The following is a 25,437-nucleotide window of genomic DNA, read 5'->3' as shown; positions in this document are numbered from 1 at the left end:
AAACAATACTTTTCACTATATACCAATACATGTGACAATAATAAGTCAAATCAAATAAACATGGTTACATGTAGTGACACCAGGTCCGAGTTGGAAAGGACTAAATCATTCTCCCATTTCCCCCTGCCTTCAGACCACATGGCTGGATAACGTGGGATTGACTTTATGTACATATTATCTAACCATCCTCCACTCACTGCACGGTGTAGGTGAAATAGCTCTGCTTCTGATGGCGGACTTTGCTGTAGTTACAGTCTCCAGCTCTGTTTGTTGTAGCTTAGAGACTCAAGTTATACTTGCCCGGGAAATTATACTTGCCTGGAGCGGCACAGTAGCACAGTGGGTTAGCACTGCTGCCTCACAGCGCCAGGGACCCGGGTTCGATTCCAGCCTCAGGTCGCTGTCTGTGTAGAGTGTGCACATTCTCCCCGCGTCTGCGTGGGTTTCCTCCGGGTGCTCCGGTTTCCTCCCACAGTCCAAAGGTGTGCGGGTTAGGTTGATTGGCCATGCTAAATTGACCCTAGTGTCAGGGGGATTAGCAGGGTAAATATGTAGGGTTACGGGAATAGAGCCTGGGTGGGATTGTGGTCGGTGCAGACTCGATGGGCTGAATGCCCTCCTTCTGCACTGTAGGGATTATATGAAAATGCTGTCCAAACTCTGGCCCAGTCTCCAACTCACTGGGTAACACAATGGTGTCAATACTCACTCTGTACAAGCAATGCAGTGGACTGAACAAGATAGAACAGGCTGACTTCTCATGTCACGGACTTCCTTGTCAATATTTACCTAAATGTCCAGTGCATTTGCCGACCAGCTTATCAATTCACCCGAAAGCTCAGAACTGTTCAACTAATCTACTAAACACAGCTGTCACTGCAGAATACGAACCTTCTTGTTTTCCTGAAATGACCTCTGCGTGAGAGTCGGCAAACAGGAAGTCGAAGTTCAGGGGAATATCCGTCCGGAGATCTTCAAGGATGGCATTTTGCTGGCTGCAAGACCAAAGTGAACACACTGGAATAAGGCTGTTAACCGGTGCGCAGGAAAGAATCAGAGCGAGTGTCCCGCTTCCCTTCATTACATGATTCAGACTAGACCACATCTCAATTGGCTACAGTCGAATGTGTCTCTGTGACGAATCTCTACATGTGCAGTGTCTGTTCAGAAGCTATTTGGCAGTGGGGGCATCACAACTGAGCCTGCTTTGTTGCACGTTTAAACTGCACAGAGGAACTTTCCAATAGGCATTGCCAGGTTTCAACAGAGTGGGGTTTTTACACCAACCGAACCGGGATAAATGGAGATGAACTACACAGTCTCCATGACCGGCCAAACTCAGAGCCAGACCCAGGTTTCAATTTGGAGATCAAAGATTCCCTACAGTGCAGAAGGAGGCCATTCGGCCCATCGAGTCTGCACTGACCACAATCCCACCCAGGCCCTATTCCCGTAACCCCACATATTTACCCTACTCATCCCCCTGACACTAAGGGGCAATTTAGCATGGCCAATCAACCTAACCCGCACAGCTTTGGAGTGTGGGAGGAAACCGGAGCACCCGGAGGAAACCCACGCAGACATGGGAGAATGTGCAGACTCTACACATCCCCCACTTACCTGACGAAGGAGCAGTGCTCCGAAAGCTAGTGGCGTTTGCTACCATAAACCTGTTGGACTTTAACCTGGTGCTGTTAGACTCCTTACAGACTCTACACAGACAGTGACCAATGCCGGAATTGAACCCAGGTCCCTGGCGCTGTGAGGCAGCAGTGCTAACCACTGTGGCACCGTGCTGCCCTGTCTGGAATACATGTCGCTCGAGTACCAAGTTGCTTCAACGGAGTTGAATAGGCCTAGATTCTCTGGGGTTAAGAACATGGCGTGTTCTCAATGAAATGTATACATTTCTTCTAAGGTTTCAGAGGGTGAGTGTTGGAGAGCGGGAGAAGGGGTTGGCCATTCAGTAACTGAGCTGAAGTGAAACGTCTTCATTCAGAGGGCCTGTGAATGTTTGGATAAGGAAGGATTGTCGAAAAAGGGAAATCAGGCATGGATATCGAAGGAAATAAAGGAGGGTATCAAACTGAAAGAAAATGCATACAAAGTGGCAAAGATTAGTGGGAAACTAGAGGATTGGGAAATCTCTAAAGGTCAACAGAAAGAAAAGTGAGAAAGATTATGAGAGTAAAGTAGCTCAGAATATAAAAACAGATAGCAAAAGTTTTTACAAATATATAAAATAAAAAAGAGTGGCTAAAGTAAACATTGGTCCTTCAGAGGATGAGAAGGGGGATGTAATAACTGGAAATGGCCGAGGTATTGAACAGGTATTCTGTGTTGGTCTTCACAGTGGAAGACACAAACAACATGCCAAAAATTGATGGTAAGAAGGCTATGGCAAGTGAGGACCCAGAAACTATTACCACTAAAGAAGCAGTGTTAGGTAAGCTAATGGGGCTAAAGGTAGACAAATCTCCTGGTCCTGATGGAATGCATCCCAGGGTACTAAAAGAGATGGAGGGGGGAATAGGAAATGCACAAGTGGTAATTTACCAAAATTCGCTGGATTCTGGGGTGGTTCCCGCAGATTGGAAAACAGCAAATGTGACGCCACTGTTTAAAAACGGAGGTAGACAAAAGGCTGGTAACTATAGGCCGGTTAGCTTAACTTCTGTAGTGGGGGAATGCTTGAATCAATCATCAAGGAAGAAATAGTGAGACATCTGGATAGAAATTGTCCCATTGGGCAGACGCAGCATGGGTTCATGAAAGGAAGGTCATGTTTAACTAATTTACTGGAATTCTTTGAGGACATTACGAACACAGTGGACAATGGGGAACCGATGGGTGTGGTGTATCGGATTTCCAGAAGGCATTTGACTAGGTGCCGCACAAAGGTGCTGCATAAGATAAAGGTGCATAGTGTTACGGGTAATGTATTAGCATGGATAGAGGATTGGTTAACTAACAGAAAGCAAAGAGTGGGGGTAAATGGGTGTTTTTCCGGTTGGCGATCAGTGACTAGTGGTGTGCCTCAGGGATCAGTGTTGGGACCGCAATTGTTTACGATTTACATAGATGATTTGGAGCTGGGGACCAAGTGTAGTGTGTCAAAATTCGCAGATGACACTAAGATGGGTGGAAGAGCAAAGTGTGCAGAGGATGCTGAAAGTCTGCAAAGGGATATAGATAGTCTAAGTGAGTGGGCGAGGGTCTGGCAGATGGAGTACAATGTTGGTAAATGTCATCCACTTTGGTAGGAATAACAACAAAATGGACTCTTATTTAAATGGTAAAAAATTGCAGCATGCTGCTGTGCAGAGGGACCTGGGTGTCCTTGTGCAGGAATCTCAAGGAGTTGGTTTGCAGGTGCAGCAGGTAATTAGTTTAAGTTTATTTATTGTGCCACAAATAGGCTTACATTAACACTGCAATGAAGTTATTATGGAAATATCCTCATCGCCGCATTCCGGCGCCTGTTTGGGTACACTGAAGGAGAATTTAGCATGGCCAATGCACCTAACCAGCACATCTTTCGGACTGTGGGAGGATACTGGAGCACCTGGAGGAAGCCCACGCAAACATGGAGAACATGCAGACTCTGCACTGACAGTGATCCAAGCCAGGAATTGAGCCCGGGTCCCTGGCGCTGTGAAGCAGCAGTGCTAACCACTGAGTGAAGTGACAGAAGAATTTAGGCAGAGAATTCCAGAGATTAAGGCAGCAAATGGAATTTTGTCCTCCATTGCTAGAGGGATGGAGTTTAAAAACAGGGAGGTTGTGTTGCAGCTGTATAAGGTGCTAGTGAGGCCACACCTGGAGTACTGTGTACAGTTTTGGTCTCCTTACTTGAGAAAGGACATATTGGCACTGGCGAGGGTGCAGAGGAGATTCACGAGGTTGATTCGAGAATTGAGAGCGTTAGCTTATGAGGAGAGACTGAGTAAACTGGGATGAGACTCGTTGGAATTCAGAAGAATGAGGGGAGATCTAATACAAACATATAAGATTATGAAGGGAATAGATAAGATAGAAGCAGAGAGGTTGTTTCCACTGGCGGGTGAAGCTAGAACTAGGGGGCATGGTCTCAAAATAAGGGGAAGCAGATTTAGGACTGAGTTGAGGAGGAACTTCTTCACACAAAGAGTTGTGAATCTGTGGAATTCCCTGCCCAGCGAAGCAGTTGAGGCTACCTCATTGAATGTTTCGAAGGCAAAGATAGATAGATTGTTGAACAGTAAAGGAATTAAGGGTTATGGTGAATGGGCGGGTAAGTGGAACTGAACACTTCAGATCAGCCATGATCTTATTGAATGGCGGAGCAGGCTCGAGGGGCCAGATGGCCTACTCCTGCTCCTAGTTCTTACCACACAGGCTGCGGATGTCCAGTCTTTGAGTGTACTTACCCACAGGTTTCTGGGCACAGTCAGGAAATTGAGGAATTTGGGAAGCAGACACCAAAGTGGCGTTCAGGTCCGAGACTCTTAAACAGACAAATCTCTAATTCCCGCTCATTTATTCTTAGTTGTACTGCTGTTTAATATCTGGTCACAGGCTTGGATCCAATTTGAACTCGCCTTTTCAGACATAACGTGAATGGAGATCAGTCCAACTAAACCAGGCAGCCACTGGATCAATGGAAGAGCTCAAAATCCTGAATCTGGAATGTCACAGAGGACATGTCCCCTGGACTTGAGCTTCAGTGTAGGTTTAGACACACTGGGGACGGCACGGTGGCATGGTGGTTTGCACTGCTGCCTCACAGCACCAGGGACCTGGGTTCGATTCCCAGCTTGGGTCACTGTCTGTGTGGTTTGCACTTTCTCCCCGTGCCTGCGTGGGTTCCCTCCGGGTGCTCCAGTTTCCCCCCACAGTCCGAAAGATGTGCTGGTAAATTGCCCCTTGGTGTCAGGGGGGTTTGCAGGGTAAATACATGGGGTTATGGGGATTGGGCCTGGGTGGGATTGTGGCCGGTGCAGACTCGATGGGCTGAATGGCCTCCTTCTGCACTGTAGGGATTCTATGAAGCAGTGCCCCACGGCCTCTGTGTCACTTTACATGTACCCCACACTTTACCCTCACAGGGGATGCGCATAATGTTGCAATGATCATCTTGGTCAGTGGCATGCACTGGTATTTATCCCTGTGTTCACACATTCCTGGCCCTGGGGAAGAATGGGAATGGGACACATTCCAAGCAGCAGCACCCAGCCTGTCCCTTGCAGTGTGATCAAAACCAATGGGGGCCATTAACTCAGCTCATGAATTCACACACAGCGTCACCTCTCAGTATGGAATGATCTGATGTAGAAGAGTGGAAAGACAGTTACTTTTCAGGTAGGATCCTCATCCCAGCGGTGCACAGGATATATAACGGAGTCTCTTGGTGCTTCGAATGAGGAACATGATCAGCAGCAAAATTCAACAGAGGTGCCAAGTAATCACTGGCTTTCTCCGGTGAGGCTGCGAGGTCGGAAATACCTGTGGGAAGGAACAGAAAAACAAAACAAACACAATTATTTCACTAAAATAAAAACCAATCGAGCCTTACCTGTCCTTCTCCGCTATGTACTCTCTGAACGGTATGCTCTATCTATACAGCGCGCAAGAAACAATACTTTCCACTGTATCCCAATACATGTGACAATGATAAATCGAATCAACAGCGGTGCCTGTGTTGTACCTAGACTGCTTGCTGAGTCCTGTCCCCAGCTCCATCTCAATGTTCGACACAATCGTTACTGACGATAGACACACTCCATTTTAATTATCATTTTAAAAAAACAAACACATGGAATGGACTGGATATACTTTTTTCAGTATGTTACACTGAAAAGGGTCCTGAGCTTCAGGTTTTTAGGTGTCCAGATCACCAACAACCTGTCCTGGTCCCCCCATGCCGACACTATAGTTAAGAAAGGCCACCAATGCCTCGACTTTCTTAGAAGACTGAGGAAATTTGGCATGTCCACTACGACTCTCACCAACTTTTACAGATGCACCATAGAAAGCATTCTTTCTGGTTGTATCACAGCTTGGTATGGCTCCTGCTCTGCCCAAGACTGCAAGAAACTACAAAAGGTTGTGAATGTAGCCCAATCCATCAGACAAACCAGCCTCCTATCCATTGACTCTGTCTACACTTCCCGCTGCCTCGGCAAAACAGCCAGCATAATTAAGGACCCCACGCACCCCGGACATTCTCTCTTCCTCCTTCTTCCATTGGGAAAAAGATATAAAAGTCTGAGGTCACGTGCCAGCTGACTCAAGAACAGCTTCTTCCCTGCTGCTGTCAGACTTTTGAATGGACTTACCTTGCATTAAGTTGATCTTTCTCTACACCCTAGCTATGCCTGCAACACTACATTCTACACTCTCCTTTCCTTCTCTATGAACGGTATGCTTTGTCTGTGTAGCGCGCAAGAAACAATACTTTTCACTGGATGTTAATACGTGTGATAATAATAATCAAATCAAATCAAAAGAAAAGATTTACTAGGATGCTACCGGGACTTGATGGTTTGAGTTATAAGGAGAGGCTGGATAGACTGGGACTTTTTTCTCTGGAACGTAGGAGGCTGAGGGGTGACCTTATAAAGGTCTATAAAATAATGAGGGACTCAGATCAGCTAGATAGTCAATATCTTTTCCCAAAGGTAGGGGAGTCTAAAACTAGAGGGTATAAGGTTTTAGGTGAGAGGGGAGAGATACAAAAGGGTCCAGATGGGCAATTTTTTCACAGAGTGTTGAGTGCCTGGAACAAGCTGCCAGAGCTAGTAGTAGAGACGGGTACAATTTTGTCTTTTAAAAAGCATTTAGACAGTTACATGGGTAAGATGGGAATAGAGGGATATGGGCCAAATGGGGGTAATTGGGACTAGTTTAGTGGTTTAAAAAAATGGACAGGTTGGGCCGAAGGGCCTGTTTCCATGCTGTAAACCTCGATGACTCTATACAGGTGTGAGCCACTGGTGTGCCACCAGAATATTGTTCTCAAAAGGCAAAGATTTTACAAAGAATCACGAGAAGTGGTTTGACACAGGAATGTGAAGTACCAACAGAGTCTGGGGTTAGAGTCCGGGCATGGTGCTGTGCTGTATCATTCGATGTTTCCACATCTCGGAGCTGCTGAGAAAGCATCGTTGAGGCACACACACAGGTTTCACAAAGAGATGCACGCTCTCCCCGTGGGTTTCCTCCGGGTGCTCCGGTTTCCTCCCACAGTCTAAAAGGTGTGCTGGTTAGGTACATTGACCCGAACGGGCGGAATGTAGCGACTGGGGAATTTCACTGTAACTTCATTGCAGTGTTAATGTAAGCCTTACTTGTGACTAATAAGTAAACTTTAGCTTTACTTTAAAATAGTCACACCTCGTTACGCTGTTCGGAATATTGCAAACTGATGATCTTTTAAATTCAGTGTTAGCTCGAAATAAAACATAACACGGAAGACATGGCAAGGGGGAACAGGCCATTCAGCCAGCGGGTTTGTGCTGCTGTTCCTGTTCCACGCTTGGTTTCTCCCAATGCTCCTCATCTCATCCCAGCAACGTTCCTTTCACCCTCATGTAAAGTTTATTTATGAGTGTCACAAGTAGGCTTACATTAACACTGCAATGAAGTTACTGTGAAAATCCCCTAGTCGCCACACTCCGGCGCCTGTTCTGGGTTACACTGAGGGAGAATTTAGCATGGCCAATGCACCCTAACCAGCACGTCTTTCAGACTGTGGGAGGAAACCGGAGCACCCAGAGGAAACCCACGCAGACATGGGGAGAATGTGCAGACTACGCACAGACAGTGACCCAAGCCGGGAATCGAACCTGGGTCCCTGATGCTGTGAGGCAGCAGTGCTAACCACTGTGGAGATTACCAGGCCTGCTGTGTTTTATTTTCCAGCATTTTCCATTGCCTTACCTGGTTTGATCTTCATCACCACAGGCTGTCTGTTCCTGCCCCTCATTTGTTTGATATCAAGCAGATCGTGTGGGTTGCCGTTGTGTCTTGGCCAGCAGTACACAAACAGCCTCGAGCCACTACTCCCGCAGTCGATCACAATGCCATAGTTTAAATAAGGGTTCTTGATATCAGTGGCCTCCATGTCTGTCAATTTGGTGAAGTACCTGTCAGGAGGAGGAGGAGGGGGGGGGGGGGGAAGAAGGTCAAACAACAACACCTTGCATTCATATAGCACCTTTAAAGTGCTTCTTCGCCAAGTCAAAACGTGACACTGATTCACGCGAGGAGATATCTGAGCTGGTGACTAAACGTCTAATCAAAGAGGTTGCTTTGGAGGAAGAAGTAGAGAGGCAGAAAGAGTTAAGCTTGGGGACATGTCGCTGGAGGAAAACCCACCAATGGGGCTTGTCAGGAAAAATCGGGGATGCTCAAGGGGTCGCAATTGGAGAGGCTGACAGGCTTGGGAAATGTTACAGAGACGGTGAAGGGTAACATCACTGGAGGGATTTGAAAAGCAGCATTGGAACCTTGAAAATCAAGGTGTGGCGGGAACAGGTGTCAACGCTGGCCAGCCAGTGGAGGTGGTGGGCGAAGGGGACTTGATGTGAGTTAGGATCCGGGACAGCAAAGCTTCGTACAAACTCAACTTTACGGAGGGCGTGAGGTGGGAGACGAGCCCGGGCAGCGCTGACGTGGATGAGTCTGGAAGGCAGCAAAGGCACAGACAAAGAGCTAACGTTGGAGGAATGCTTGAAAGGACACGAGGGAGAGAGAAGGATAAGAACTGAACAGAAATTGCACAATCCAATATTATCACCATCGGAATTGGGAGAAAATTCTGAAGGAGAGGATTAATACCCATTTGGAAAGGTTTGAGTTAATTAGTGAGAGTCAGCACGGCTTTGTCAGAGGGCACGCCTAATAAATGTTCGAATTTTTTGAAGATGTGATTGAGTGCGTGGATGAGAGAAGTTCAGTTGATGCAGTTTATATGGATTTTAGCAAAGCTTTTGATAAGGTCCCAAATGGGGGACTGATTGAGGTTAAAGCACATGGGATTCAGGGAAACCTGGAGAGATGGATCAGTAACTGGCTCAGTAATAGGACACAAAGAGTAGGGGGAGATGGCTGTTCGAGTGACTGGAGGCCGGTGTCCAGCAGTGTACCACAAGGATCAGCACTGGGACTCTTACTATTTGTTATAGCCATAAACTATATAGATGATAATGTGGAGGGAATGGTAAGCAAGCATTTTAAACAAAACTCTCCTAATACGAGTGTGGGTTGAGTTTATAATGAGTGAGATCGATAATGAAAGAAGCTGCTTATACACTACCTATCTCCTCTGTCCTGGTATAGACGTCCCCATCGATTCTTATCCAAGACCAGCAGAACATACAGCAGAGATACAACAACAGCGAGCAACGTTAGAGCCACCAGCTGACGAAAGGTGGTGTTGAAAGGCCGAGGACAGGTTGACGGAGATACGCTGAAATGCCAGGAAGCTGGGAATAAACAGGAGACATAGAACCTGCGGAAGAGAAAGGTTCATGGGAAAAAATACAGCCACATTTCAACGCAGATTACATTTACAAATCATTAACCTTTACTCATGACTGTGCAACAATGACGCTTTTCTACATCGCGGGAATCTACCCGAAGTTCATTCCTGTGCGAGTATCCAAACGTATTGATGGTCATTTTACACTTGCCCGAACTGCCACGACTAACATTTCCACCTCTTCTCCAAGTTACAGAGTAATGAGTATTCAACGTCAGCCATGATCCAGTGGCTCACACTTCTGCCTTGGGGTCAGAAGGCAGCGGCTTCAGAGTCCACCCCAATCACAAGATCTCAAAGCCGACACTGAACACCGAAGGAGTGCTGCACTGTCACAGGTGCTGTCTTTTGGAAGAGAAGTTAAGCTGAGGCCCTGTGCGCTCTTGCTCTGACACTGAAGAAGAGCAGAGGACTTCTCGCCGATATTCTCTCAACTAAGATAAAAAAAAACAGATGCTCTGATCACTCTGACATAGCCGTTTGGGGGGATTTGATGTTATAGAGTCATAGAACAATACAGCACGGAAACAGGCCCTTCGGCCCAACCGGTCCAAGCCAACCATGCTAGTCTCAGTTGCCCTCGTTTGGCCTATGTATTTATCCAAATGCTTTTTAAATGTTGCTATTGTACCTGCCTCAACCTGGCATCTCATTCTACACACACATACACACACCACCCTCTGCATGAAGAAGTTGCCCCTCAGGTCCCTTTTAACTCTTTCCCCTCTCACCCTAAACCTATGTCCTCTAGTTTTCAATTCCCCTTCCCTGGGAAAAAGACTACATGCGTTCAACCTATCTATGCCTCTGTGTGTTCAAAATGGCTGCCGCCTTTCTGCCATTACAATGGGACTACACTGCAGAAGTACTTAGATAAAGGCAAAATACTGTGGACGCTGGAATCTGAAACAAAAACAGAAAAATGCTGGAAAATCTCAGCAGGTCTGACAGCATCCATCTGTGGAGAGAGAATAGAGCCAACGTTTCAAGTCGAGATGACTTTGACGAAGGATAATCTAGACTTGAAACATTAGCTCTATTCTCTCTCCACAGATGCTGTCAGACCTGCTGAAATTTTCCAGCATTTTCTGTTTTTGCTGCAAAAGTACTTAACTGGCTATCAAATGCTTTGAGACATCCTTGGGTGACTGTCTGTGTGGAGTTTGCATGTTCTCCCTGTGTCGGCACAGGTTTCCTCCCGAGTGTCAGAGGGATTAGCAGGGTAAATATGTGGGGTTATGGGAATAGGGCCTGGGTGGTATTGTTGTCGGTGCAGGCTTGATGGGCCGAATGGCCTTCTTCTGCACGGTCAGGATTCTATGATCCTGAGGTGGAGAAAGGCACGATATAAATGCAAGTCTTTCTTTATTCGTGGCAAGGACAGTACTGAGCATAGCTAGCGCCACATGTGACAGACTTGGTGAAGTTCAGGCTTTACCCCTCCAGAGTTGAGCTTTGATCGAAATGAAACGTAATTGTGCTCTACCAGATGAACGGTTAAAATTAAATAAACCTCTCAGCAAGTAAAATTTTACTACCTTAACTGTGACTGATTCAACAACCCTCGACCTCCTCTTCAAACATACGTGGCAATTGACTTCCAAAGCAATGACAACCTGTTGTCTCGAGTGCACTTTAGTCCACACTGGAGAGTTTGTGCCAGAATTTGGATTTGGCCAATTCCTTACCTTCCCATGATAAAAAGCTGCAGCTATCACGGAACAATAAGAAGCAATGATCGACATTCAATGAATCCGAGGTGTGCCAAGTACAGTGCACAGTTCTGCCAGGGAGGTACTGTTTTCCTGTTGGAGAGGAGAAAGGGATTAGCACAGGACTCTGTCAAACGGTGCATCTGTTCTGTGTCACTTTCACATCAGCTTGTGTATCCATTCCACAACATCCTGTCCACTTGTCCAATAAAACACAGGGCTAAGGTTCAGTGTTCTCTTTCAAATAAATTAATTATTTCTCATATTATACCTTTTATATATTATGCACATAGGGCACCAATAACTGGACTGACCAGTACAGCATCACTGAGGATGCCATTCGGCCCACTTGAACTATGCTGGCTCTCTGCATAGCAATCCAATCCCTTCCTTTGGCTTTTTCCCCACACTGCCCGTCATCCTGCAAGTTTTCCTCCAATTCATAATTTCCTCTACACTTGAAGTCAATGAGTTCCAGTTCGCTCCCACTCATTGCCTGGATAAAGCCTCTTCCTCACATTCCCCATGCATCTCTTACACAAAACCTTAAACTTGTATCCCTTGGGCCTTGCACCATCAGCTATTGGGAACAGCTTTTCTTTATCTAAACCTTTGACGGGAGATTTGATCGAGGTGCACAATCTCCTTTATTCCAAGGAGAATAACTCCAGCCTTTCTCACCAAACCTCCAGGTTAAATTTCCTCATGCCTCAACTCATCCGGGTAAATCCCTTCTCCACTCATATCCTTCCTGAAGTGTACCGACTAAATTGAAATGCAATCCTCCAGTTGTGGCTTCACCAGAATATGGAACCATGGAGAGAGAGAGACAGAGAGAGGGAGCTTACGTGACAGGAGATAATGTGGTTGTGAGGACAGAGAAAGAGGTACCCAGCTCCAGATCAGGTAGCCTGTTGGCACTTCAGCGACTACCCAAGGACTTTCTCCTGTGAGGAAGGTATCTGCCACCACCACCATCTTTCAGGTCGCTAGGTTCCAGTCCCACAGCACCCTCTGGGTTAAAATGCTTTCTCTTCAATTCCCCTCCAATCGTTCCACCAATTACCTCAAACCTACAGCCCCATAATTATTCACCTCTCTGCTAATGGCAATAGGTTCTTCTTGATCACTCAATCTCGGCCATTTTATACATCTCAAATAAATCTCCCCTCAGCCTCCTCTGCCCCAAAGAAAAGAAGCCCACCCTATCTAACCTTTCCTTGTAGCTGGACTTCCTAGCAACATGCTCAGAAATCTCTGCTGTACCCTCTCAAATTGACATTGACAACAACTGTATGCAGGACTCCAGCTGTGGGTGAACTTGTCCAGTTCCTGCATCGCCTCCCTCATGCTTCAGGTAATACAGAAAAGTATCCGGTGTGCCCTCTCAACCACATCATCTACCTGTCCAGACAACTTCAGGAATCCATGAACATTCCAAGGTCCTTCAAAAGTTAGATCTTACCTTCAAGGTCCCGCTATACCTCTCACAATCCCACTGTTTATGGCCTAGTTCATCCTCCCCAAATTCACAACCTCACACTTCTCCAGACTGCCACTTGTAACTGCCTCCTGTAACTAAGCCACTGTTGAATTAAATATGCCACCTCTCCTTGGATGAGCCTTTCGTTTTCTGACCTGTCCATCGTGTGGAACATTGTCAAAAGCCTTGCTGAAATCCCTATCAAATATTTTACCCTTATTAAACCTCCTTGTTACCTCCTCAAGAAATTGAGTCAAGTTAGTTGCACAGGACCTTCCTTGAGCAAATTCATGCTGACGGTTCTTGATGGGCCCTTGTCGCTCCAAATGATGATTTACTTTCTCACAGGATTCTTTCCAATCATTTGCCCCCAGTGGAGGTTCGACTGACTGGCTTGTCATCAATCACTCACTTTTTAAACAATGGTTCAATATTAGCACTGCTCTGGTACCACAGCCAGAGGGGAATGGGGAAACTCGATGACAAGGTAAGGCTGGAGAAGCTAGGGTTGTTCTCCTTGTAGCAAAAGAGATTGAAGGTGTACAAGATGATGATAGATCTAGAGAGGATAGACAAGGAAAAGTCGTTTCTAATAGCTGATGCTACAAGTCATAAGGGGACACAGATTTAAAGATTTGGGTAAAAAATGTTGGGGGAATGAGAGGACAGTAAGAAGTCTCACAACACCAGGTTAAAGTCCAACAACTTTAGCCTGGTGCTGTGAGACTTCTTACTGTGCTTACCCCAGTCCAACACCAGCATCTCCACATCATGGGAAGAAGAGGAACAACCTTTTTTCACAGTGAGTGGGAAATGATGGCCAGAGCTTTGGCTGTTTCCTCAGACACCTGGGTTATATTTTACCCAGGGCTGCTAATTTCATCCCTAATGTTTCATCGCTACACCATCCAACACTCTTTCCTTCGTGACTGTGATGCTGGTGATGTCCCGCTTTTCTCTCAAAAGAGACACGAACTATAAATAGGGAAACACACCTCATCTTCCCAGACAAGTTACTATTTTGGTCCGTATTCAACCCGACTCTTTCCTTCATTATCCCATGGCTCTTTATGTATTTGTAAGATACAGAATCCCTGCAGGGTAGAACGAGGCCATTTGGCCCATCGAGTCTGCACCAACTCTCTGACAGAGTCACTCTCCCCTGCCCTATCCCCATAAGCCCACATATTTTCCATGGCTAACCTTTCTTTCTGTGTGCTCGAAATACATACGGTTCATCAGCTTGGAGACAATTTGCCTTTTGAAGTGTCAAACTGATGTGCTGGGTCGTAGAATCCCTATAGTGCAGAAGGAGGCCATTCAGCCCATCGAGCCTGCACCGACCACAATCCCAGCCAGGCCCTATCCCCATAACCCTACATATTTACGCTACTAGTCTCCCTGACACCAAGGGGCAATTTGGCAACGTCAATTAACCTAACCTGCACACGTGTGGGAGGAAACCAGAGCAACCCGGAGGAAACCTACGCAGACAAGGGGAGAATGTGCAGACTCCACACAGACATTCATCCAAGGCTGGAATTGAACCCGGGTCCCTGGCGCTGTGAGGCAGCAGTGCTAACCCACTGTGCTGCCTAGATCTTCAAATGTTTCAACTAGCTACTTTGGATAATTATTTTAACAAATGGTGTTTATTTTCAGACTGTGTTTCTTTTATTTGGGTTAATTATTTTAACAAGGTTAATTGTGTTTCTGTTCAGGCTGTGTTTCTTTATTTGATGTGGAGTTGCTGCCTGGGGTGGGGTGGGCACGGTAAGGAGTCTCACAACACCAGGTTAAAGTCCAACAGGATTATTTGGTAGCATGAGCTTTCGGAGGTGAGTCACCCGATGAAGGGGAACGCTCCAAAAGCTCGTGTGCTACCAAATAAACCTGTTGGACTTTAACCTGGTGTTGTGAGACTACTTACCGTTTCTTTATTTGGGTTAATTATTTTAACAAGGTGTGTCTCTGCTGTATCTTTGTCAGTATTTATTCCCCATCCTCTCTCTCTATGTCCCCCTCCACCTGTCCACCATCCCCATGTCAAACACCAGCTGTCCAGGTTGTCCCTTTACCTGCCTGCTCACCCTGGGCCCGCCCCCCGCCTCCGCTGATTGGCTGCCGCCGGCCGGGCCCCAGCCAGCCGATTGGTTAGCGGGGCTGTCAATCACCCGACCCGCCACGTCACGCGCCAATCCACGCATGCGCCAGCCGGAGTAGCGGCGCCGACAGCAGCAACCGCCGAGAAAAAAAACACCAGAAAGCGGTGAATTCCCCAATGTCTTGTGAGGATAAGATAATCCGGTTACTTACCCCTTCATGTTTGACCGTGGACCGTCCTGTCAGCACCGCCGACGGACAGATAACGGCCAGAGCCAAAGGCCGCCTGCCACCATCTCGACCGCCTCGGCGGCAACGGAAATCTTCCACCGCACTTCGCGACACTGCCGTCCGCTGGGGGGGGGGTAGGGGTGGCCCGCTGCATGCTGGGAGTTGTAGGCTGTCGGCCCGCTGCATGCTGGGAGTTGTATGCTACCCGCCTGCTGCATGCTGGGAGTTGTATGCTGGCGTCGCCAGAAGGATGCTGGGAGTTGTAGTCCATCCTGTACCTGCCACCGAACACTGGGAAATGTTGCCATTTTTGCCAGGCATTTGCCACTGCCGCAAAGAATGAGTTGCCGCTTTTTTTGACAACTTCGCTTTCTGGCAAATAATTAGTTACATTAAGGACAGTGAGAAGTCTCACAACACCAGGTTCAAGTCCAACCGCTCCTTTTCATCAGCGCACCAAAAGCTCGTGCTACCAAATAAACCTGTTGGACTTTAACCGGGTGTTGTGAGACTTCTTACTGTGCTTACCCCAGTCCAACGCCGGCATCTCCACATCATGGCTACATGAAGGAGATAGATTCATTTAATCCTTACAGTGCAGAAAGAGGCTATTGGGCCCATCAAGCCTGCATCAACAACCATCCCACCCAGGCCCTATCGCCATTACCCCACATTTTTACCCTACTAATCCCCCTGACACTAAGAGGCAATTGAGCATAGCCAATCCACCTAACCCGCACATCTTTGGAGTGTGGGAGGAAACCCACGCAAACACGGGGAGAACGTGCAAACTCCGCAGAGACAGTGACCCAAGCCGGGAATCGAACCCGGGTCCCTGCCGCTGTGAGGCAACAGTGCTAAACACTGTGCTGCCCCAATTATGAATATTGTGCATTGGCTAGTTCAAACAAAATCCTTGGTCAGAGCTCAGAGCAGAACATAAGAACTAGGAGCAGGAGTAGGCCATCTGGCCCCTCGAGCCTGCTCCGCCATTCAATAAGATCATGGCTGATCTTTTTGTGGACTCAGCTCCACTTACCCGCCCGCTCACCATAACCCTTAATTCCTTTACTGTTCAAAAATCTATCTATCCTTGCCTTAAAAACATTCAATGAGGTAGCCTCAACTGCTTCACTGGGCAGGGAATTCCACAGATTCACAATCCTTTGTGTGAAGAAGTTCCTCCTCAACTCAGTCCTAAATCTGCTTCCCCTTATTTTGAGGTCATGCCCCCTAGTTCTAGCTTCACCGACCAGCGGAAACAACTTCCCTGCTTTTGGAGGAAAGGGCTTTTTTTTGCGCTATTAGCTCTGACGAAGGGTCATCCAGACACAAAACGTTGGCTCTGTTCTCTTCTCAGGATGCTGTCAGACCTGCTGAGATTTTCCAGCATTGTGTGTTTCTGTTCCAGATTCCGGGGTCCGCAGCATTTCGCTTTTATCAAATAAAATTCTTGTCTCTCCAGTCGCCCTTGAAATGACGACAGCGCGTCCCGGGGACATTACCCAACCAAAAGCTGCCACTGAGCCACATAAGGAGGTGACACGACAGATAACCAGAGGCTTGGTCAGGCAGGTTGGTCTGAAGGACATCCTCAAAGGAAGACAAAGAGAATTGCGAGCTAGGGAGGGGAGCTCACTGGAGGAGTGACTGACAGCAGCATTGTGTTAGAGGCCTGAATTGAGGAGTGGAGGGTTCTCCGAGGGTTGCAGGGCTGGAGGATGAGCGACTGAAAGCTAAGGAGGGAATTGGGAATTGAAACTTGGCGGTATTGCCTCACCACAAGTGGATCTGGGCGACCCCCTCCTTTTTGAGGTTGTTGCTTTTCTACTTTCACGCACTTTGGTTTAGTTTAGCTTATTAGTGTCACAAGTAAGGCTTACATTAACACTGCAATGAAGTTACTGTGAATCCCGCAGTTGCCACACTCCGGCACCTGTTCGGGCACACTGAGGGAGAATTTAGCATGGCCAATGCATCCTAACCCGCACGTCTTTCGTACTGTGGGAGGAAACTGGAGCACCCAGAGGAAACCCACGCAGACACGGGGAGAATGTGCAGACTCCACACAGACGGTGACCCAAGCCGGGAATCGAACCCGGGTCCCCGGCGCTGTGAGGCAGCAGTGCTAGCACACTGTGCTACCGTGCCGCTGAGGAACCACTGTGAAGGAGGGAAGGAGTCTCTGGCTGATGAACACGCTGACAATGCTGCTTTCTCCTCAGCAACTATACCTGAAACCAGCTGATATGATCGTCCACGCACCCCTAGCCCGTATCCAAAGCAACACAGTCTGTCCGTGTGCTTCATATTGGCATCCAATCCACAGACTAGGGCAAATAAACCTGCTCTGGCGTTCCCAGTGGGAGTACTAAGGGAGTGCCGCACTCTCAGACACATTACACTGGGGCCTCATCTTCCCTTAGATGGATGTAAAAGATCATAGAATCCCTACAGTGCAAAAGGAGACTGTTCAGCCAAGACTGCACCCACTCTCCAACAGAGTACATTACCAGGCCCTACCCCTGTAACCACAGATATTTACCTCACTAATCCCCTAATATATACATCTTGGGACACTAGGGGGCAATCTAATGGCCAATCCACCTAACCCGCACACCTTTAGACTGCGGGAGGAAACCAGAGCACACAGAGGAAACCCACACAGACACGGGGAGAACGTGCAAACTCCGCACAAACAGTCACCCAAGGCTGGAACTGAACCCGGCTCCCTGGCGCTGTGAGGTATTTTCTCCCTGTGTCTGCGTGGCTTTCCTCCGGGTTCCTCCCACAGTCCAAAGATGTATGGGTAAGGTGGATTGGCAGGCTAAATTGCCCCTTTCCACAGATGGGGTAAATACTTGGGATTGTGGGGGTAGGGCTTAGGTGGGATGCTCTTTGAGAGAGTTGGTGCACACTCGGGCCGAATGGCCTCCTTCAGCACTGGAGGGATTCTCTAAAGAGGCCTGAAAAAATGTTCCTGCTCTAGTTCCTGATGCCGGCCTTTTTACAGGGAGTTACTGGTCGCTGGTGGTGGACCAACTCATTGAGAGAAAGAAATCAGGCTGAATACAAAAACCTCTCAGCCAGAGATAGCTTTAATGTTCCGTCAAAGTGCATCGAACCTTTTTATAACTGTGTGTGTGTGTGATCCGTGTGTGTACGAATGGTGTGTTTGTGTGTGTGTACGAATGGTGTGTGTGTACGAATGGTGTGTGTGTACGAATGGTGTGTGTGTACGAATGGTGTGTGTACACGAATGGTGTGTGTGTACGAATGGTGTGTGTGTACGAATGGTGTGTGTGTACGAATGGTGTGTGTGTACGAATGGTGTGTGTGTACGAATGGTGTGTGTGTACGAATGGTGTGTGTGTACGAATGGTGTGTGTGTACGAATGGTGTGTGTGTACGAATGGTGTGTGTGTACGAATGGTGTGTGTGTACGAATGGTGTGTGTGTACGAATGGTGTGTGTGTACGAATGGTGTGTGTGTACGAATGGTGTGTGTGTACGAATGGTGTGTGTACGAATGGTGTGTGTGTACGAATGGTGTGTGTGTACGAATGGTGTGTGTGTACGAATGGTGTGTGTGTACGAATGGTGTGTGTGTACGAATGGTGTGTGTGTACGAATGGTGTGTGTGTACGAATGGTGTGTGTGTACGAATGGTGTGTGTGTACGAATGGTGTGTGTGTACGAATGGTGTGTGTACGAATGGTGTGTGTACGAATGGTGTGTGTGTACGAATGGTGTGTGTGTACGAATGGTGTGTGTACGAATGGTGTGTGTACGAATGGTGTGTGTACGAATGGTGTGTGTGTACGAATGGTGTGTGTGTACGAATGGTGTGTGTGTACGAATGGTGTGTGTGTACGAATGGTGTGTGTGTACGAATGGTGTGTGTGTACGAATGGTGTGTGTGTACGAATGGTGTGTACGAATGGTGTGTGTGTACGAATGGTGTGTGTGTACGAATGGTGTGTGTACGAATGGTGTGTGTATGAATGGTGTGTGTATGCAAGCTCCAGGTATGTCCAGCTGTTCGGTCATCATTCGGCAGCTGCATCACCAGCAGAATCCTGCAATACCAGAAACAAAAAGAACATTCATCAGGATGTGCCATGCCCGCTCCCAACAGAATGGCTTGGGCGCAGGAGGAGGAGGCCATTTGGCCCATCGTGCCTGCACTGGCTTTCCATTCGAGTGTCCCAGAATCAGAGCATGCCACATGCTGCTATAGATTCCACTCAGTACTGAGGGGGTGCCGCACTGTCACACCTGCTGTCTTTGGAATACGATATTCAACCTGGGCCCCCTCCATCCCCCATAGGTTGATACAAAAAGAACCTGGCACAGTGGTTAGCACTGCTGCCTCACAGCACCAGGGACCCGGGTTCGATTCCCGGCTTGGGTCACTGTCTGTGTGGAGTTTGCACGTTCTCCCCATGTCTGCGTGGGCTTCCTCCGGGTGCTCTGGTTTCCTCCCACACTCCAAAGATGAGCGAGTTAGGTGGATTGGCCGTACAAAGTTGCTCAGGGGGATTAGCAGGGTAAATAAGTGGGGCTACGGGGATAGGATCTGGGTGGGATTGTGGTCGGTGCAGGTCCAATGGGCCAAATGGCCTCCTTCTGCACTGCAGGGTTACTGTGTGTTTCTGATCTTCACAGAGAGAAGGGGCGGGGGCAGGGTTCACCACAGTGTCTTGGCCAATGTTCAAAAACCAGTACAGACTCAAAAGGGCTGAATGGCCTTCCTGTCTGCTGCAAGACTGTACAATTCTACAAAATCATTGGGGGAAAGCAACTTGCCAGGAAGGGAGAGTTCAAGCGAGGAAACAAGACAAAGAGGGAGCCAAAGACAGAGCAATGGTCTCCACAAGATGGTCTAGGTCAATGAGTGTAAGTACATACCAGTGTGTTATCATTGCTGCCTTCAGTCTTCCTGTGAGGCTGAGCTGGAAAGATAAGACAGGAAGATGTATTGAGCAAGAGTCCCAGGGCCTAGCTCTGCCACAATAGCCAGCCTGTCCACAGGCTCGGAATACTTCTCACTCTTCCACCGAGACATCACCCTTTCCCCACCACACGACCTCCCAGAGCCCCTCGTGACCCCCCTCAGGTACTTCCGAATTGTCCTCAGTCCCGCAACGTAGGGGAGGCTGCAGCCACATGGTGCAAAGCAAGATCCCAGAAACAGCGACAACCTGGGTTTTTATCAAGTGATGTTGGTTGAGGGATAAATAGCGGCCGGGGCACCCCTGAGGAGAACTCCCCCGCTCCTCTTTGGATGGAAACGCCACGGGACCTTTGACAACCGAGGTCTCACGTTGAGAGACAAGATTTCACAGGACAACACAACACAATCAGAAATGTCCAAGTGTTTGGGAAGCAGTACGTACCTCCAGACCCATTTCTAGTGTCCCAGTATTGTTATTTATTCTTTCATGGGTTAAGGGGGGTGGGGGGGGGGGGGGGTGTCGCTGGCTGGGTCAGCATTGGTCACCCATCCTTAATTGCCCCTTGAACTGAGTGACTTGCTCGAGCCATTTCAGAGGGCAGTTAGGAATCAACCACATTGCTGTGGCTCTGGAGTCACATGTAGGCCAGACCGGGTAAGGACGGCAGATTTCCTTCCCTGAAGGGACATTAGTGAACCAGATGGGTTTTCCCGACAATCGACACCATTACTAAGACTAGCTTTTTATATTCCAGATTTTGTTAATGGAATTGAAATCAGCTACCGTGGTAGGATTTGAACCGATATCCCCAGAGCTTTTGTCCAGAGCCTCTGGATCACAAGTCCAGTGATACTACCAACCCCCCCCACCCTCCACCCCTTGCCCCACCAGCAGCTTTTCCCCATGCTGGATGTGGCTCACCAAGGCTGCCGATGTCTGGGGCGGGTGTGTGTGTAGAACGCTCACCCTGCTGGTTAACCTGTGGAGGTGGGGGGTCAACATCAGTGGGACTGGAAAATCCTGCCGGCGCAAAGGGTCTGAAAAATTCCCGTCCGCAGTCATTCCGACTTCTCTCTTTCTCCTGATGTAATAAGATCAATCCTGACGCTTTGAAGATGCAGATTTGTAACTCACCTTTCCGTTCACCCAGGGCCTTGGGTCTGGGGTCTCGCTGCCCTTTGCGTTCATTCATCTGCAGTCCCAGAGCTCTGAAGACCAGCCTCTTAGCGATCACAGTATTAGTTTGTGCCCTTTCCTTCACCGGCTGCAGGAATTCTGCAAGCGAAGCAATAAAAATATCAACTCGTTTAAAAACAGCACAGTATAAGGTGCTGGTGAGGCCACACCTGGAGTACTGTGTACAGTTTTGGTCTCCTTACTTGAGAAAGGATATACTGGCACTGGATGGGGTGCAGAGGAGATTCACTAGGTTGATTCCGGAGTTGAGAGGGTTGGCTTATGAGGAGAGACAGAGTAGACTGGGACTATACTCATTGGAATTCAGAAGAATGAGGGGAGATCTTAAAGAAACAGATAAGATTATGAAGGGAATAGATAAGATAGAAGCAGGGAGGTTGTTTCCACTGGAAACTAGAACTAGGGGGCATGGCCTCAAAATAAGGGGAAGCAGATTTAGGACTGAGTTGCGGAGGAACTTCTTCACACAAAGGGTTGTGAATCTGTGGAATTCCCTGCCCAGTGAAGCAGTTGAGGCTACCTCATTGAATGTTTTTAAGGCAAGGATAGGTAGATTTTTGAACAGTAAAGGAATTAAGGGTTATGGTGAGCGGGCGGGTAAGTGGAGCTGAGTCCACGAAAAGATCAGCCATGACCTTATTGAATGGCGGAGCAGGCTCGAGGGGCCAGATGGCCTACTCCTGCTCCGAGTTCTTATGTTCTTCTCAACGTTTCCCAACTGGAAGCTGACAGGAATTGGCCAAAAACGCTGTGAAGGCAGAGACAGTGAGGGAAGAAAAGCGGGCCTCGATTTGATTTATAGCACAGTGGGTTAGCACTGCTGCCTCACAGCGCCAGGGACCCGGATTCGATTCCCGACCTGGGTCACTGTCTGTGTGGAGTTTGCACGTTCTCCCCACGTCTGCGTGGGTTTCCTCCGGTTTCCTCCCACAGTCCGAAAGACATGTTGGCTAGGGGGATTGGCTGTGCTAAATTCTCCCCCAGTGTGCCTGAACAGGCGCCGGAGTGTGGCAACTAGGGGATTTTCACAGCAACTTCATTGCAGTGTCAATGTAAGCCTACTTGTAACACTATTTATTTTCTTTCTTATTATCACATGTATTAGTATGCAGTGAAAAGTATTGTTTCTTGCGTGCAAGATAAAGCATACCGTTCATAGAGTATATAGGGGAGAGGGAAAGGAGAGAGTGCAGAATGTAGTGTTACAGTCATAGCTAGGGTGTAGAGAAAGATCAGCTTAATATAAGGTAGGTCCATTCAAAAGTCTGACAGCAGCAGGGAAGAAGCTGTTCTTGAATCGGTCGGTACGTGACCTCAGACTTTTGTATCTTTTTCCCGACGGAAGAAGGTGTAAGTGAATTTATAACAATCTCCTGCAGAAAAAGCCCCAAATACTTCAGAAAACTAACGTGCTGTGTTATGCAGGCAGGTGCAGCGACTCATTTACGCACAGCAAGATCCCACGTGCCGCAGATCGAGACACCAGAAAGTCAGCCTGGCTCTAGACGGTGTCAGCGGAGGTTGAGCAGGAGAGGTCTCCAGCGCCTATAACAGCGCGCGAGGGGCTTTCCCCTCCCCCCTGAGGTGACCAACACGATTGAGTGTCCTTCACCATCCGGACAATGTGGCACCTCCCTCAGCCCTGCGCCGGAATGCCAGCCTACACCGCGTGGCCGCGTCCGGGGCCTCAAACTGCACGCTCTGAACCTGGGAGTGACCTGACGCCAACTCACGCACGAGGAAGGCAAGGGAAAGTCCTGCAACAGCTGCTTCACAGCTCCAGGGACTTGGGTTCGATTCCCGGCTCGGGTCACTGTCTGTGTGGAGTTTGCACATTCTCCTCGTGTCTGCGTGGGTTTCCTCCGGGTGCTCCGGTTTCCTCCCACAGTCCAAAGATGTGCGAGTTAGGTTGATTGGCCGTGCTAAAATTGCCCCTTTGTGTCCTGGGATACGTAGATTAGAGGGATTAGCGGGTGGATATGGGGGTAGGGCCTAGGTGGGATTGTGGTTGGTGCAGACTCGATGGGCCGAATGGCCTCTTTCTGTACTGTAGGGTTTCTATGATTCTATGAACACTTTCCCCGACACAGGGATCAGGCAAACTACGACGCAGAGGGGCAATTCATTCAGGAAGATAAAAACAAGTCGGAAAGACGGGCATTTCTCTCGCACGTTACAGCTCAGGACATTCCAAAGTGTTCTTTTTTATTCATTCGTGGGACATGGGTGTTGCCGGCTGACCAGCATTTATTACCCAATCCTAGTCACCCTTGAACCGAGTGTCTTGCTCGGCCATTTCAGAGGGCAGTTAAAAGTCAACCACATTGCTGTGGCTCTGGAGTCACATGTAGGCCAGACCGGGTAAGGACGGCAGATTTCCTTCCATAAAAGGACATCAGTGATTCCAAAGTGTGTCCCAGTCTGAAGTGTGGTCGCTGTTGTATTAATATCATAGAATTATAGAATCCCTACAGTACAGAAGGAGGCCATTCATCCCATCGGGTCTGCACTGACCCTCCAACGTCGCATCTTCCCAAGGCCCTATCCCCATAACCCCACGTCTTTACCTCGCTCATCCCCCAAACCCACACATCCTGGGACATTAAGGGGCAATTTACCACGGCCAATCCACCTAACCTGGACATCTTTGGACTGTGGGAGGAAACCGGAGCGCCCGGGGGAAACCCACGCAGACACGGGGAGAACGTGCAGACTCCACACAGACAGTGACCCAAGGCCGGGAATCGAACCTGGGGTCCCTGGCGCTGTGAGGCAGCAAAGCTAACCCACTGTGCCACCGTGTTGTTGTGTAGGAAACACAGCAGGTTCCCACAAACAGCAACGTGATAATGACCAGAAACAAAAAATAAAAAGTGACAATGTTTCAGCAATAAATATCAGCCAGAACACGAGATGTGGCCTCCCTATCCAACTTTCAAACCATAACCGTGGTGACTCAAACCAGACAGCTGAGGGGACAGGCTGAGCCTGGGTTTAATCTCACCTGAAAGGACAGTTTGACACACTGACAGGACACACGATAACTCCCCCCCTGCCCCAGACAAACCGTCTGCCAAACAATTACCTGAACTCCTCGCCACTTTCAGCTTTGACTGTTTAGTGGCTTCTGACAGAGGGCGTGTTTTCAGCTGGGAATGACTGACGGACAGGGCCTGGGAGGCTGAAATAAAAACACAAAGGGAAACAAATCACTTCAGTTTCTCTCCACAGATTTTATCATCCCCAATACACTGCTTGTTATGTTCAGATTGCCTCCAGCTTCTTAAATAGATCCACAATCACCCGTTCTTCTGTATCACGCCCTGCGTGAAATTTATCAAGCATTCCGATCAACGGGACACCCCAGAGTCACTCGGGGTGGAGACCGAGAGATCGGACAGCAGATAATTGGCAGTTCTGCCTGCCAGGAGAATACCTCTGACGATACTGTGCGATTGATAGAGTTTACGTTTAAGGGGAATGTCTTAAACTTCAGTTTATTTCTGCAGGCAGCCAGTACGTCTGTTGGGAATACAGCTCGGGCGCTGGGAGAGCAGGATAATTACTCATTTTAAGCCATGTAGTGTTTACTGAGGAAAGAGCTAATGGATTCTTGTTTACAGATGACGATTTCCCCTGGGGTGTTTGGTCAGGTTGATGGATAGGGTCATGTGATAATGTGATTAATGGGAGGTATATAGCAGAGAAGAAACCGTTTTCGATTCTGGCTGGGATTTCTTTAAAGACAGAAGTCTGCAAGCTGCTCTGAAAATCAAAACATCTCTCTGAAAGCTTCAAGACCGACTGCACCCCTTATAGCAAGTATACTTATGATTGCTAACTGTATTTCAAGTGGAATTTTAAGTCTGTAAGAGGAATGTTGCTTACTTGGAACTGAAATAGTGATGTTAGAAATTAAAGTTGTCTTCTTTCATTTTTAAACTACTGTTCAACTGCAATGAGTTAAGCTGCTTCATTTAGTTCGAGTTATAGTTAAACTGTGTTATTAAATAAAGTTTGTTTTTACAATAGAAGATCCCTAATTTGTCTGCGGAATAACTCCTGGAGTGAAATATCCTATCCTCACGTTTATGCCAAAACAGAAAGATTGGGGGAAAGTCTGGCTTCCTAATGTAATTTGGGATTTTGGTCCGGGACGCTAACACCTCGCATTTAGATAGCACCGTGGGAGTTGGAGGCAGCCGTTAGCAGGTGAAAGGTGTGGGTCTG

General features: G+C 48.0%; 3 protein-coding genes across 8 annotated transcripts in view; all 3 read right to left on the bottom strand.

Annotated features, from left to right (window-relative positions):
- The window catches only part of LOC144510171 (ectonucleoside triphosphate diphosphohydrolase 4-like), a 41,521-nt gene extending 26,334 nt beyond the window's left edge, over positions 1 to 15,187 (bottom strand). For 2 of the 6 annotated variants that reach the window (XM_078239602.1, XM_078239607.1), the window contains exons 1-6: positions 15,035 to 15,187; positions 11,212 to 11,328; positions 9,299 to 9,493; positions 7,921 to 8,126; positions 5,334 to 5,484; positions 892 to 995 (exon numbers count right to left, since the gene is read on the bottom strand). In XM_078239602.1, coding sequence (XP_078095728.1) covers positions 892 to 995; positions 5,334 to 5,484; positions 7,921 to 8,126; positions 9,299 to 9,493; positions 11,212 to 11,219 — 664 coding nt within the window. In that variant the 5' untranslated portion in view covers positions 11,220 to 11,328; positions 15,035 to 15,187. Of the gene's footprint in view, positions 1 to 891; positions 996 to 5,333; positions 5,485 to 7,920; positions 8,127 to 9,298; positions 9,494 to 11,061; positions 11,329 to 12,954; positions 13,278 to 15,034 lie in introns of those variants that run through there. The other 4 variants (XM_078239603.1, XM_078239605.1, XM_078239608.1 and 1 more) reach the window with 4 other exon arrangements.
- Positions 14,248 to 25,437, bottom strand: part of slc23a2 (solute carrier family 23 member 2) — a 315,342-nt gene continuing 304,152 nt past the window's right edge. The window contains exon 17 of the transcript XR_013500581.1: positions 14,248 to 14,304. The gene's annotated coding sequence lies outside the window, so the exon portion shown is untranslated. The remainder of the gene's footprint in view (positions 14,305 to 25,437) is intronic.
- Positions 18,134 to 25,437, bottom strand: part of LOC144510173 (uncharacterized) — a 28,286-nt gene continuing 20,982 nt past the window's right edge. The window contains exons 7-10 of the mRNA XM_078239610.1: positions 24,293 to 24,388; positions 21,145 to 21,285; positions 19,964 to 20,007; positions 18,134 to 19,131 (exon numbers count right to left, since the gene is read on the bottom strand). Coding sequence (XP_078095736.1) covers positions 19,102 to 19,131; positions 19,964 to 20,007; positions 21,145 to 21,285; positions 24,293 to 24,388 — 311 coding nt within the window. The 3' untranslated portion in view covers positions 18,134 to 19,101. The remainder of the gene's footprint in view (positions 19,132 to 19,963; positions 20,008 to 21,144; positions 21,286 to 24,292; positions 24,389 to 25,437) is intronic.

This window comes from Mustelus asterias, chromosome 22 (assembly GCF_964213995.1).
Source record: "Mustelus asterias chromosome 22, sMusAst1.hap1.1, whole genome shotgun sequence".
In the NCBI taxonomy this organism is placed as follows: domain Eukaryota; kingdom Metazoa; phylum Chordata; class Chondrichthyes; order Carcharhiniformes; family Triakidae; genus Mustelus; species Mustelus asterias.
This window is presented reverse-complemented; position numbering and strand designations above follow the sequence as displayed.